Source organism: Mastigoproctus giganteus, chromosome 5, assembly GCF_048544385.1.
Source record: "Mastigoproctus giganteus isolate SK-2022 chromosome 5, ASM4854438v1, whole genome shotgun sequence".
Classification (NCBI taxonomy): Eukaryota; Metazoa; Arthropoda; class Arachnida; order Uropygi; family Thelyphonidae; genus Mastigoproctus; species Mastigoproctus giganteus.
In genome coordinates, this window is record NC_143579.1 from 14,922,758 (window position 1) to 14,938,483 (window position 15,726).

Below are 15,726 nucleotides of genomic sequence, written 5' to 3' on the forward strand. Positions count from 1 at the left end.
TAAGCACAGAAAAAATACTAAACTAGATAAAATAACTTCAACATAAGCAAAGAAACATGAAACCATGAACCACGTATACAGCTTTTATAGTGGTTTCTAGATGGTGTTGGCACCTTATAGCCTTAGTTGCTAATGCACCAATAAAATCCAAACCAACCAACCAACCAACTAGACAGTGTGATTGATGCTAAGCAAAACCCCAGCTGTAATGCAAAAGACCATGACTCAATCAGTGTGTTGATATCACTCAGTTATTCATTTTGTGGGCTTTTACAGTGTACATTTATTGACTGCAATTGTGTAAATGAACATAGACAGCAAATTGATGCATATCTGCTCAAAAACTACAGTTTGTTTCGATACAAGTTTGGGCAGAAAATGTGTTAATATGGTATGAAAGGGCTACCAAGTATTGAGAATGAATGCATATCTCTGATAAATAATCTGTTCAAGTTTTGCTTCAAATGAATGTCACCTAACGTGTTAATATGTACCCAGGTATATAAAAATGTTCTTGTTTATACTTCGGCATGACCACCAGGTCAGTAGAGTTTACAATAAATCAATCAATACAAATGTTAACTGTATTTAGAAGTCACAGGTTTGAACCCCAGTCCACTCAAAGAGCGTGTACTACTGCACTTGCACTCCTGACCACTCAGCTACATCAGGCCTAATTTATAACTCGCCCCATTGCTTCAGTCTTTCATACTTAACATTTCAAGTCAGAGCATTTTTTTGATACGTTGCATTTAACTATATCAGAATACTGAGTTACATTAAATTTGCATGAGAATTGAAAAAATAGCAACCAAATCTTATCAGCTGATGCAACTAGAACCAGGACATCAAAAATGAGCTGTGTACAAGTTTTGTGAGTAGCAACCATCATTTTGCTAATGTGGTTTGGCAAATGTCTGTAAAAAACAATGCAAAAATTTTGGATGCCTTTCAACGAGTAGGAACAATAAATTGGTAGCTAAAATGCATAATTTTTTTAGTGTGAAATGGCAGAAGATTGACTATTTGTGAAATGACCAAGGAGGTAAACATTTATGGCACAATATAATGCCATTTTTTAAAATGAATATATGGGAATGAGGTGTGCATGTGTGTGTGTGTCACAGCCAAGTCAGATCTGTGCCTGTTGACTGAGAAACAGAAACAAAACTGCCTTTCTGTGTAAAAAAAAGCATTATTTAAAAGCGAGAAAGCCTCGATATTCTCCAGATAAAAATCACGCTCCCTGTGAATTTTTTCTATTCACTAAACTTAAAAATCTTTACAGGCAAAAGATTTGAAGGTGTGGAAACAATTCAACAAATTGCATCAGAACAGCAATTAGCAATTTCAGAAACTGATTTGCAAGATGCCTTCCAACACTGATGAAATTGGTGGAATAAATGTGTACATACTGAAGGAGCTTTTGAAGGGAAGTTTAATCCCAACCACACTTCCCTATAATATCTTAGTTTTCATGGATTCAATCTCGATATTTTTGATCAGCTTTTGTATAAGGCAAAACTTGTATGACACTTAAATACTTACTTCTTAATTTATGGTTTAATTCATCTTGGAGAACAGAGAAAACAGAAAGAGAAGACTTGTCATCTGGAATGAGTTGTTTTTCTACCCATCCTCCACATGCAAATTGATAGAAATTTGTGCAAGGGTCAGATTTTTCATCCATATTATTCAGGAGTGCCGCAGCTATAGAGAGAAAGTAAAAAATTAAAAAAAAATTGTTTTAATGTTCCCATTTTTCTAATCATGACTTTAAACTTTCATATTTCTGTTTGACTTTTCTTAAGAAATAAAATATAAGAAAATTAGTGAAATATTGCAGACGTATTATTCAATTCACATGGATTTAAACATCAAGTAATAATATATTATTATCTATTATCTGAGTTTCTGAACTGGCTTCAAACAATTTATTACTTTATATTACTATATATATATATATATATATATATATATTCAAATATCTGGAAACTATTATTTCAGATAACTAAGTAACTAGTTCTTTATTATACTGTTTAAATTATCATTAAATGTGAGGTTAAATTATATCTTTTATATCTGCAGTAAATGGGGGTTGGTTTAATGTATAATTTATTCATGTTATATGCGTTGTCGTTTTGAAAATAAATAGTCATCTATTATATAAGAAGCCATTATCAAGATACAAAGTAGTGATTATTACACTGTACATATACAGCAATGGTTATCACCTTTACAGTATTTAATTTCATCTAATCCCCAATTTAAAGTTTTTAAATTTGTTGATATGCTATAGCACTGTTTCAGTATTCTGAAGCTAACTCTGGCAGATACCATGAAAAGATAGAAAATTACAAAGTGACACAATATTAGTAATCAAAAATCTGAAAAAAAAAAAAAAAAAAAAAAAAAAAAAGCTGACAAATGTGGTTTAATGAACTTTGAAGTGGCTGATAACATTATCCCTGAAAGTATCTCTACAACCTGATATAAAAAATTCCAAATTCAACAGGACTGTTCATAAATCATGCTGTATAGAAATTGCATGGACTTGGTTCATAGGAGAGTTCAACTCACAAGCCCAAAACACCATTAAATGTCTAAAAGCCATTTGAAAAAGTATTTTGCCAATTATTCATGCTCTGTAGGACAGAAGAAACCTAAGAGACGTTGAGCTGCCCTATACAGTGTTTGGGTCTTATGGTCCTGCTTAGGTTAAAGGAGATGCCTCCATAGCCAGGTGGGCAGGAGCAGCAGTGCATAGCACACGCTTCTTGATTAGACCGGGGTTTGAGCCCATGACTACCAAATACAGAGGATGCGGAAAGGTCAGAGAATGACCACCGCATATCCCCAGAGCAATATAGCCTTAGTTGCTAATGCTCCTAAAAACCAAATAACAACAACTTAGGTTAAAGGTTTTCCAAGAAACTCTCAATTAAGCATTGAGTCTTAACACTGCAATGCTGAATTAACATTAAATTTTTTGGAAGAAATGTTAAAATTGATTTTAAGAAATATTTTTCAGTTCAAATTAATAGAGTGATATCTGGAAGATAATTAATGGTTTTGTCTAAGGCTTTCTTTCTTCTGATCAGAAATTTGCTCATATCCAGCCAGTTCCTAAAAAGAGTGACAAATCCTCCCATCCAATTATCATCCCATTGCGCTTATCTATACTCTTTCCAAGGAAATGGAAATATCCATTAACCTCTAACTCTTAAACTACAGGCAGTTCCCACTTCATGAGTTTTTGCTTTATGAGTTCCCAGGTTTATGAGTTCTTTTTTTTCAAGTATCAACAAAATTGAAAATATGAACATTAATTACAATAAATAAATGATAAACATTCATAAATAAGGCATTTCAAACCACATACGTAGCTATATAATACAGCACTACTGTGTGTGCATTTGTTTGTTCAGGCAGAGATAAGGAGGTCCAACTCTCAAAGAATTTTGGAAAGAATTCCATATTTTAGATGCAATCATAATAACAAAATAAGCGTGGGACAAAAATGCAGAAAAGAACATGAAGTGTGTTTGGAATAAACTCTATCATCAGTTTATTTGATAACTTTGAAGGATTTCAAGAACCAGCAGAGACCATATAAAATGAAACAGAAATAAATGTTGCTAACCAATTGCAGCTTGAGGTTTCTACAACTGACGTCACTGATCTGCTTCAAGTATACAATGGAGAATTCACAAATGAAGACCTCATTGAAATGGCAAAATGTGAAGAAGCTGAGGAAGAACAAGGTTTAACAACTGAAACTCCTGTTCATTCCTTTACCCTCAAAGGGCTCGATGAAGCTTTTCAACACAGAAAAAGCAACTGAGATTTATGAGCACGTGCTAGGAACAAATTAACTCGTAAAGTCGGGAACTACCTGTATTTTGAAACTTCCATCTGATCAATGATTGATAATATGGATTCCATCAGTTTTGATCCACTGGTGATATACTGGCTTATGACAAATTCAATGGAAAAGTTTGGTGATACTCAAGCCATTGCTCTTGACATTTCAAAAGCTTTTGAGCATTTTGGCATAATGGTCTAAATTAAGTTTCCAACTTATGGATTGCCGACTGTTTTTTGTAACTGGGTATCCAGTTTTCTCTCTGACCGCTCACTGCAGGTGATAGTAGGTGGCACTCTGATTTCTGACTTCACTAATGCTGGTGTGCCCCAAGGTTCAGTTCTTCTTCTCCTTTCTCTTTTCCTCTTGTATATCAGTGACCTTCTACTGACTGGAAATCCTATCCACAGTTTCGCTGATGGTGGCAAATTGCATTCATCTTCCAGTTTGAGAAACTTTTCCCTGCACAAACAGCTTCAATCTCTCAAATAACCACTACCAATTCCTTAAATTCTTTTCTCTAGGTAATTCACTTAGAGAAAAATAACTTAGTTAATATCAGTCCTTCTAAAACTCCTATCTTATATCTCACAAAAACGATTCTTCTCCTCCTATGTTTATCTTTAATGGCACTCAGATTTCTAAAAAAGATCACGTATCGTTATTGGGATTACCCGGACTTCTAATCTCTCTTGGCATAAGCAAATGATAAATATTGCTTCCTCTGCATCTTAAAAATTGGGTCTTACTTTTCTTGTAATCTTTGTACAAATCTCAAATCTGCCCTACCATGGTTATGGGAGCACTGCCCTACAGGGCAGTGCTCTCATAACCTCTCTCAGGCTTCTGGACTCCATTCAAAAGAGGGCATTAGGTTAATTAATTACCCATCTCTACAAAGCCTCTCCATTCCCCATCTCATAGACATTCTGTTTCTGCTGCATGCCTTTTCTATAGATACTTCCATAGGCACTGTTCTGAATTGGTTTCTATAATTTCCCCTCTCTCCTCCAAACCAGTCCAAGAAAGTGCCACAACCACCCACGCCTACTTACTGTTCAACTTAAAACTCACAGAAGTAACTTTTCTTTTTTAATTTCCATTTTTTGGAACAACCTTCCTTCACACATATTTCCTGAAAAATTACAATCTGCTGAAATTGAAGTGTAATGTCAACAAGTATCTTGATTCATCTTCTCAACCTTCAACCCATGCATGGCTCTAAGTACTATAGGTTCTAATGCCTTTCATTTTTGGGGTTTTCATTTAAAAAAAAAAAAAAAACTCTACAGCCCACATTTTCCAAGTTTTTCTTTATATGGTTGTCCTTTTACCAAACTCAACAAGCATGTTGAAACAGACCATTTCAAAGAGCTTGGTAGCTGTTTTTTTTTTTTTTTTTTAAGGTACAATCTCTGCATACTTGAACACAGTATTCCAACTGCTTTAGCTTGGAAAGTATTTCATGATTGAGATTGTCATAGAACCACAATGACAGCCAGGCCTATTGCACAGTTTCAGGTTTACTGGAATGCTATATGTCCTTTGTTTTTCTCAATCACCAAAATCTTATGATTTCTGATAAGATGAGCTCCGAATGAACAAATTTTTGCTTTATAATGTATACATTATAAAGATATTAAGTAACCATTATAATAAATATCGAGAAAAGCGTTTTCTATTAAACACAACCAGTAAACCAAATGTGATCCATATCCCTGATCTTATAGTAAATAGTAAATACTTAAATTGTGCCTTGAGAATTTTCTAATCCTTGACTTCACAAAAGTTCCCATCAACCCTGATGCTATATTAACAACAAAATAAAGATAAAGTAGACAACAATATTAATTTTACATTTTATAAAACAAAATTGGACAAGGATTAAGTAAACATTGCTTTTATCCTGTGGTGGACTTTCTCACAACTTTAATAAGTTGATAGCTTGGCAATCTTATCATATGATGTTCATCTCTCACTGGTTTCCTGATCATGACTGACATGTTGTTAATCAAACCCATTACTAATGGCCACTGCAAATCAACCTTTACATGAAAAATTTCCAAGTTTTTATTTAACCCATTTCAGGTAATCTAACACTTAGATTTATAGAGCTTCTTAATGTACCGTTATGTAATCGACTTAATAATGAAAATAGCAATAAGAGCTTAATTGATGCTACTCACCTCAATTGATCTGCTTAGTTACATGGTATTGAAGTGGAAATGAAGTTTAAAATAAGTTAAAATAAATAAATACGGAATTGTTAAAACCTGTATATAAAATAAAGTGCTTAGCATCATAATACACAGCCATTTCTGTATAAACAGAAAATTTTTAAGGTGGCATCGTTTTAGGTTATATCTCATATTGTGAATACCTTCACAACGAGTTGCCATGATATTGCACTACTTCGAATAAGTAACGCTTCACCTAAGGAGAAGACTAGTGTTACTTATTCTCAGATAGGTACCACCACCCAGACAGCACTGTTTCAGGGCTATTTGGCCCTTCGTCAGTGAGTGGGTAGGTACCCAAGTGATGCAATGATGGCAAAAACAGTTATGAAGTATAACTCCACAATATGAGAGATGCCTGATGGTGTATGATGTATTTAGACTAAGGCGCATTTAGGGCTAGAGCCTCAAGCTGCGAACAAATTTAGACTATGTATATAAAATAAAGTGCTTAGCATCATAATGCTAAGCACTATGATGCTAAGCACTTTATTTTATATACATAGTCTAAATTTGTTCGCAGCTTGAGGCTCTAGCCCTAAATGCGCCTTAGTCTAAAACCTGTAATTAAAATTTGCTCTAGGAAGAAGAAGTGCACTACCTCGTCCCTGGTTGTCATTTATAAAATATTAATATTAATATTAATATTAATATGAGAACAAGGTTGGCTTCACCTTGTTCTCGTATTAATATTTTATAAATGACAACCAGGGACGAGGTAGTGCACTTCTTCTTCCTAGAGCAAATTTTAATTACAGGTTTTAACAATTCCGTATTTATTTATTTTAACTTATTTTAAACTTCATTTCCACTTCAATACCATGTAACTAAGCAGATCAATTGAGGTGAGTACCAGCAATTAAGCTCTTATTGCTATTTTCATTATTAGGTAATCTAACATTATTTAATAACGTTATGTTTCCTAGATGCCTAATTAAAAGTAACCACTAATTATACCATTTTAGGTAACCTAACTGTGTTTAATAAGGTTAGATTATCTTAATAAGATTTGGAATTTAAGAGGTCATAACTTCCAACAGATATTAATATTAGTAATGGCCACATGGTGCAAGGAAGCCTATGGCTTATGCTGCACCAGCCAAAAATAAATAAATATATATATATATATATATATATATATATATATATATATATGTAGCTTTATGCATGTGACATTACATTTCCTAAATTATTAATTAATAACAAATCACTAATTAGAAAATTAGATAGCCTAACTTTATTAAATAAGGTTGCATTACTGAAATCAGTTAAAGATAAAAATTTACATTTGGATGCTTTTTGCATAATGTATGATTTGCAGAGCTGTCAGTAATGATCAGTAGAAGCCAATGAAAGATGAACATCATACAGTGATATTTTCAAGCTATTGACCTACTGTATGAATGTTACAGAAAAGAGTTCCACAGTGTGAAAAGAGTCATTTAGTTAACTCTTGCCCAAAATTGTATTGTCCTGTCCTGTCCTGTGTTGAAAGTATTTCATTCTCATTCATTTTACATTCAAAAGATAATCTCTCATTGTGTTGCTGAAGTTGTATAAAAGGTAGTAAAATTGAACTTTGAGTTATTAAATTGAATTTGTGGTGTCAAAACTGAATGCTCATACATCATATATTTGCAAATTGAGAGATTACTGTGCAGTAAACAATTTTTACTTTTAAAACTTTTTTTTTTCCTCTGAGCAATACTTCATTAATAAGGATGGTTGTATTCCACCAACATCCAATATAAAGTAATGACTGTGAAGTTATGCAAACTACAAATTACAAAGATCAAAATGCTTTTTACCTGCTTTCACACAACCTGAAGTGACACAAACTCCTTTGGCACCTTGACGTACAGAGTCATCACTACCTGTTGTATCTACGAGTTTATTTACATCAGAAGGAAAATTTATCTGTCTAGAATCTGTAAAGAAACATATGGTATTTAAATATAACCAGAAGTTCCAAAAATATAATAACAACTTCAAGAAAGAAAGAAAGAAAGAAAAATGAGAGAAGAAAAGCAAAATGTTCTGTACTACCATTATTGTTGCTCCTTGCATTACTTATAGTAATATAAATTTTAACCATCCTCCAACCTACTTCGCTAAAGCACTTTTGAAAAAGTCACAATTTGCCACTATTTGGAATATTTCTTTAGCTGTCTCGTCAAGAGTTGTTGGCCTTACAGTCCTAAGGGGAATCACTTACTTTGTCCTTTTAAATTATTTTGTGAGGGCAATGCATGCTCCAGCTGAGAATGGATTTTCAAGTCTATGAAATTTGCATTTCATGGACTGTTTGCAGGATGATTAGCTGATGTCAACTCAAAAAATTTTAATTCTCATGGGAAATTATTTTCTGCTCACGCTGTGCAATGGACAGCTGATATTGGCACTGCACCTATGTTCACTCATGAAAACCATTGACACTGACACTGCCATATAGGCAGGACCATGACTGCAACCGCTATAGCTAATGAAGGCAGCCGCTGCTGCCAAAAGCTCGGTGTTAGTGGTCCTAGCGATTTTAAACAACCTTTATCGCTTTTAATTTTATATATTTTATTGTATTTTATTCTTGTTATACAACATTTATTTTATTTTGTTTTAATATTTTAATTTACAGTTATACGAACAGTGCGCATGTATTTTATTTTATGTTATGTTATCATAATAAAGGCATTTTATAGATTCGAGTCAGTGTTATTACCCGTCACCACCAAATATGGATGATGCAGAACGGTCAGGGAATGACCACCGCATATTTCCGGAGCAATATGGCTTTAGTTGCTAATGCTCCTAAAAACCAAATAACAAACAAACAAACAGTGTTATTAGCATTAGTAGAGGCATACGATGAAAGAAAGCAAGCTTATGCAGCAACAGCCAAAAAAAAAAAACCCTCCCATTTCATCCCTCCATTCATTCCAAATGCCTGTCCGGCTCAGCCTTAAATTTATTTAGGCTATTAGCTTCCACAACAAAAGATGGAAGCCTGTTCCACCAATCAACTACTACCCGCTGGCTAAAGGCAAATTTCCGCACATCTATTCTACATCTTTCCTCAATTTGAAACTGTACCCCCTCAAGTTCTTAGTCTGAGCAAGACGAAGAATCCCATCAGCATTCATCTTGCTCAACCCATTCAAGGCCTTATACACCTCAATCAGATCACCTCGCAGGTGCCTACTCTCCAGGCACTGCAATTTGCAGAACTTAAGCCTTTCTTGGTAAGAGCATCCCTTTGTTCCCCTCACCAATCTTGTTGCCATTCTTTGTACTCATTCTAGCAACTGTACATCCTTCCTAAAATGAGGCCAGAATCGCTGCTGAGACTGAATCTACTCTCATCAGTAAAGACTACCTTAAGTAAAAATTTTGCAGTTTTAACCTTTAGAAATAGTGTTGGTCCTTAAATTTTGCACACCAGTGTATTAACAGTTGTTCCATCTTCAATATAGCACCTGAACGCTGTTTTGTGATTACTGTTGATCTTAAGTGCGTTGATCCTTTGACATTTTCTTTTATATGCATACTGTCCTTTGAAATAGTATTCACTGTTGAAGCAGCGAGACCTGATTCCGTGCAATAGATGACAAACTTTGTCCTGCTTCGTACTTCTTAATAATTTTCATCTTCATTTCTAAATCAATTTTGTTTCGTTTCCTGGCACTACCACCACTTGCACTTTTCGTTGGTCGCTTTCCCTTCATCATTGTAATACTTAAATAGGAATGAAGAGAAGTTTCTGAAAATTTAATTTTTATATTAGCATTAGTAGAGGCATATGATGGAAGAAAGCAAGCTTATTCAGCATCAGCCAAAAAAAAAAAAAAAAAAAAAACCCTTTCCCATTTCACCCCTCCGTTCGTTCGAAATACCTGTCCAGTTGAGCTTTAAATTTGTTTAGGCTATCAACTTCAACAACAAGTGATGGAAGTCGGTTCAAAGGCAAATTTCCGCACATCTATCCGACATCCGTCCTTCCTCAATTTGAATTTATGCCCTCTGAGGTGATTATTCTGAGAAAGATGAAGAATCCCATTGGCATTGAGCATGCTCAAACCATTCAAAGCTTTATACACCTCTATCAGATCACCTCGCCGGTGCCTAGTCTCCAGACTCTGTAATTTGCAAAACTTAAGCCTTTCTTCGTAAGAGCAACCCTTTGTTCCATTTACTAATCTTGTTACCCTTCTCTGTACCCGTTCCAGCAGCTCTACATCCTTCTTGAAATGAGGCCTCCAGACCTGCATACAGTACTCAAGATGTGGCCTAACCATTGCCTTATACAAGGGAATAATCACCTCCTTATCCCTGCTAGAAAAATTCCTGTATATCATGGACAAGACACCATGAGCTACTCTTGCAGCTCATCTGCACTGCTCAGAGAACTTCATATCTGCCTGCACAATTACCCCCAGGTCCTTTTCATTCTCCACCACTGTCAGTGTAGTACCGCAGAGTTGATACATTGCTCTGGGGTTACTGTTACCCATATGTAGTACTTAACATTTGTCAATGTTAAACTTCATTTGCCACCTCTCAGCCCATCTGTTCAACCTTTCCAGATCCTGTTGCAGCAGCATAGCGTCAGTAGTGTCCTTAACGACCCTGCCAACCTTTGTATCATCTGCAAACTTAGACATTAAACTTGATATCCCATCATCAATATCATTCATAAACACCGAAAACAACAATGGACCCAACACTGAACCTTGAGGAACTCCACTAATAACATTAGTCCACGTTGAGCAGTGTCCATTGATTACCACTCTCTGTCTTCTGCCACTCAACCATCCCCTTATCCATAGCAGCAATTTGCCTCCAATGCCACACTGCTCCAATTTGTGCAGCAGTCTTCCATGTGCAACAGTATCAAAAGCCTTTCTAAGATCCAAATATATAATATCAAAGTTATTCCCTGCATCCAGTTCTTTTGTGACTACATCATAGTATCCAATCAAATTGGTCAGGCAAGACCTGCCCTTAACAAAACCATGCTGCGTCTGAGCTATAACTGAATTCTTGTCTAGATGATCCTGCAGTGCTCCTTTAACCAGTGCCTCCATTAATTTACCTGGAACAGAAGTTAAACTAACAGGTCTATAATTACTTGTGTCAGCCTTTGATCCTCCTTTGTGAATTGGGGTTACATTTGCACATCTCCAGTCTATGGGTACCTCCCCTGAGTCCAAAGAAGCTCTCATAATTATGGCTAGGGGTTTGCATACTTCCTTTGCTGCCTCCTTTAATATAACTGGATAGATCCCATCCACCCCAGGTGCCTTTTTTATGTTTATCCTCAACAATCTCTCCTCCACTTTCCTCTCAGTTACAAAATCATCCAGCTCACTGCCAATGTTTACTTTACCTACATCATTCTCCTTCCTGAATAACTCCTCATGCATGAATGTAGATGCAAAATACTCGTTTAGATTGTTAGCCACCTGAGCAGGATCCTCAACTGTTGAACCATCAATATCCAGTGGACCAATCTGATTCATCCCTTTCCTTCTCGAGTTCAAGTATGTAAAGAACTCCTTTCTGTTTTTCTTTGCATCCTTTGCCAAAGATTTTTCGTAGTCTGCCTTTGCCTGCCTAATCTCCTTTGTGACTTGGTTACAGACCAACTTATATCTATCATAGGCTTCCATGTCACCCATTAATTTGTATGTATCCCATGCATTTTTCTTCTCTGCCACATGTCTCATTAGTCCATCTGACAACCATTTAGGCCTAAACCTTGAACAATATTTCTTAGTTGGTATGTAAAGCCTGGTAGCCACCAAGATTAGTTCCTTGAATGCTTCCCATTTTGAGTTTGCTGTTGGTAACATCATCAGTTGGTCCCACTGTATAGAATTTAAATACTGTCTCAGACCATCATAGTCGCCTTTACGAAAACAAAAACCCTTCCCTTTACCTCTGATGGTAGTTACCTCCTTGAGTAAATCCCACTTCAACACACTGTGATCACTGCCACCTAGTGGTTCATTTATCTGCAGGTTCTTAATGCATGAAGAATCACTACTGATAATCAGATCAAGAGTATTGCTCCCTCTTGTTGCCTCACGAACATGCTGATGTAGAAAACAATCATCCAATAAATCCACAAAAGCCTTGCTAGTGTGCGAGTGACCAACCCACAAATTCCAGTCAATATCTGGGAAATTAAAATCCCCCATTATAAGACTCTCTGATTTACTGGCCCACTCTATTTCCCTGTACAGTATCTTATTATACTCATCAGAGTCATTAGGCCTACAGCACACTCCTACTCTCAATTTTGATTTCCCTATGCTTATGTCACACCAAACTGACTCGACACTGCCCTGTCCATCGATGTCAACTGGCTTCACTTCCTTTGACTTTATGTGTTTCTTAATTAATAGCATAACCCCTCCTCCCCTCCTGTCCTGTCTATCCTTTCTATATACATTGTATTCCCCAAATTCCAGTTCCGCATTACTTATATCTGTGTGACACCACGTCTCTGATATCCCAACAATATCTGCCTTTGATGTTTTGAGCAATACCTCAAATTCATCAAATTTATTTACCAAACTCCTAGCATTGGTGTACACGCAGGTATACATGCACCTGTTTCTATTCTTAGCTACCCTAACACAACCCATGTGTTTACTTGTAACGCAATGACTACCAGCAGTCTCTGAAATATCCTGCATCTTGTTTTTCAGACTTCTGCTCATTTCAATAGAAGCAGTGCAAGAATCACTTCCACCTCTGCCAGTGGCTGCTGTTAATCTATTAGTCCTTGTATCCCCCCCAACTAGCAGTTTTCCGACCCACCTAACACTGCCTCGACAGCATCAGCAAAAATTCTTGCACCCTTTCTATTTAAGTGTATCCCATCCCTGTAGAAGCAATCTCTCCTGTTAACAAGTACAGTCCAGGCTGAAAAAAATTCTATCCCTTGAGCCTTGCACAATCCCTCCAGGGCCGAATTGATCGACAAGGCTCTCATCATATACTCCCTCCTATCGTGTCTGGGCAGAATTGCAGACACTTTCAAGTTCAACCCTAATTCACGGCTTTTTTTCAACAGTGATCTGTACTTGCTAAGTAATTCCGCCGGTCTCCTACTCTTAATATCATTAGTGCCAACGTGTACAACTATATCACCTTTTGTGCCCTTAAAAGATGATATCCGCTCTACAACGTCATCAACCTTTGCCCCTGGCAGACATACCCTGGTCCTATTCCACCTATCCTTTTTACAAAGCATGTTCCCCGTTTCCCTGACAATAGAGTCACCAACAACTACTAGTTCCTGTGGGACCAGCGCATTCTGCCTAGGGGGCTGCCCCTGTGTTGCCTGATGACCAAGTGCAAGCTCTGGCGTTGATGTGGGCAGCTGAGAGCTTGATGGGCCCCTCAATTTATTTCCTTCGAGGGCATCCACCCTGTCCTTCAAGGTCTCATAAAGGCCCATAACATATGATTGAAGATTTCAGTGAAGGGGAACACATTTCACCATAACAGCGTAAAAACCCACACAATTGCAGTTATTGGTATTATTGCAAACAATAAGATCGAATTTACTACCTGTTTATAATTAGATGCACTAACAGAAAAGACCAAAAGAACCGGAAAGTGCAAATTGTTTTTATTGTTTTATGGTAGTGACCTCCATAAAGGTGTTTTTGAAAAATATCACAAAGGCATTCAAATTTGATTCTTATAACGGGAACATATGATAACTATGAAAGGGTAGTGCAATTTCCATTATAAATATGACCTTTTAGAGAGATAAATAGCTTAGTAATATAGCGAAATTTTCAACATCCAAGGACTTGGAACGAATTACAAAAAAAAAAAATGTATCATTGGTTTCAAATTACGATATTTTCACGATACCTCCATTTATTACTACGGGATGTAAAATACGTTTCCACGATTTTTTTTTTAAGTGTGCCCCGGCCGGCAAAAACTTACGCAAAGTCGAATTTCCGTAAGTCGAGTATTACGTAAGTCGGGGAGTTCCTGTATACTCTACTGGCGCCTCCGTCGCCAGGTGGGAAGGTGCAGCAGTGCGTAGCACACGCTTCTTGATTAGACCGGGGTTCGAGCCCGTCACCACCAGAGGCGGAAAGGTCAGGGAATGACCATCGCATATTCCCAGAGCAATATGGCCTTAGTTGTTAATGCTGCTAAAAACCAAATAACATATACTGTACTATACCATTTTTATATCTATGGCGGATTTGCTAGATTTTTCTGGCTAGGGGCTGCTTTACGCAATAAATGAAGAAAAAAATACGAAATGCAGAACACACACAACTTACAGACAGTATACGGAGCAATATTATTATTATTAGCCATTAGCCATATGATGCAAGGAAGCCTCAGGCTTTTGCTGCATCAGCCAAAAAAAAAAAAATTCTGAGTTACCCTGTGTGTGTGTGTGTGTGTGTGTGTGTGTGTGTGTGCATGCATGAGAGAGAGAGAGAGAGAGAGAGAGAGAGAACAAGAGTTAGAAGTAGAAGGAAATCACCAAGAAAGAGAAGAGTGATGATATCCAGCTCAGGACCCTGGGTGTGCCAAGCCCATATTCACGAAATGTGAGCCCCTGGGGTTATATGTCGCTGATACTCCTAAAACAACACAGAAGCACGAGTTCCCACAATCATGCCCTTTTGAAATTCCGTGATATCTTTACTACGTCTCATAACTGCCAATTTATCACTTTGACTTGCACGACCAGTTGCAAATTGCCACTGTTACTAGCGTACGAAGCTTTTCGGCATTATATACTGCGAGCTTTATGGCATAGTCATTACGGATGGGGTGGTCACAGTTCATAGATCACTGAGTGTATATATGGCAGTGATGATACCGAATATCCTGTTTTCGAAATAAATATTTTACAATGCTAATCTTTATACAGTCTTTTCTAACTTGTTTATTAAATTTTGTGAGTTGAGTATGGAAACTGCCAATTTCAAGCTGAGGTAAGGCAAATCACTTAAAATAGTTTTAATCTGTTTAGGGCTGTTAATCGGTTTATGGCGAGATGATATAACAGTTATATAAATTGCATTTTCATATATGCTTAGAAAGCATATATGAAATATATGCTCTCTAATGTCTTCACAATGTATGCAATAAAATAAACGTTTGCATGTTCGCAAGTTGGACATTATCATACTTGTAGGACAAGTTAAGAGTTCGCTGATAGTGACTGCAAGGTATCTTTCAATAAACGCATCCCTTGGCTAACAAAAAGAAAACATTAAAAAAAAAAAAAAAAAAAAAAAGAAGAAGAAGAAGAAAAGGTGATCCTCACTTATATAAGAGCAAAATTCCCGAGGGGAAGAAATTTCCTATAAATTTTCTACGCTTTGCCATTCCTAATCTATCACCTCTAACATCCTGCTTTCAGCGTCTCACAGCACCTGTTACCAAACATCCTTGCTCGATGTGCGTTGTGTCAAGGCTTTACCACCACTACATCCTGTTATGGTTTTTTTTTACAAACACAATGCTTCGCTCAGAAAAACCTGCACATATGGCTTCGTTAATAAGTCTTCGTATGAAATGCCACTTCCCTTAACAAAGGCTTCGTCCATTATTTAAAATCTGTTTACGCTGAGT

At 36.5% G+C, this 15,726-nt stretch overlaps 1 protein-coding gene across 1 annotated transcript in view; it reads right to left on the reverse strand.

Moving 5' to 3' along the window:
* Positions 1 to 15,726, reverse strand: part of LOC150085193 (neprilysin-2-like) — a 209,852-nt gene that overhangs the window by 81,402 nt on the left and 112,724 nt on the right. Inside the window, exons 3-4 of the mRNA XM_090373920.1 lie at positions 7,911 to 8,030; positions 1,549 to 1,710 (exon numbers count right to left, since the gene is read on the reverse strand). Of these exons, the coding sequence (XP_090230046.1) occupies positions 1,549 to 1,710; positions 7,911 to 8,030 (282 nt within the window). The remainder of the gene's footprint in view (positions 1 to 1,548; positions 1,711 to 7,910; positions 8,031 to 15,726) is intronic.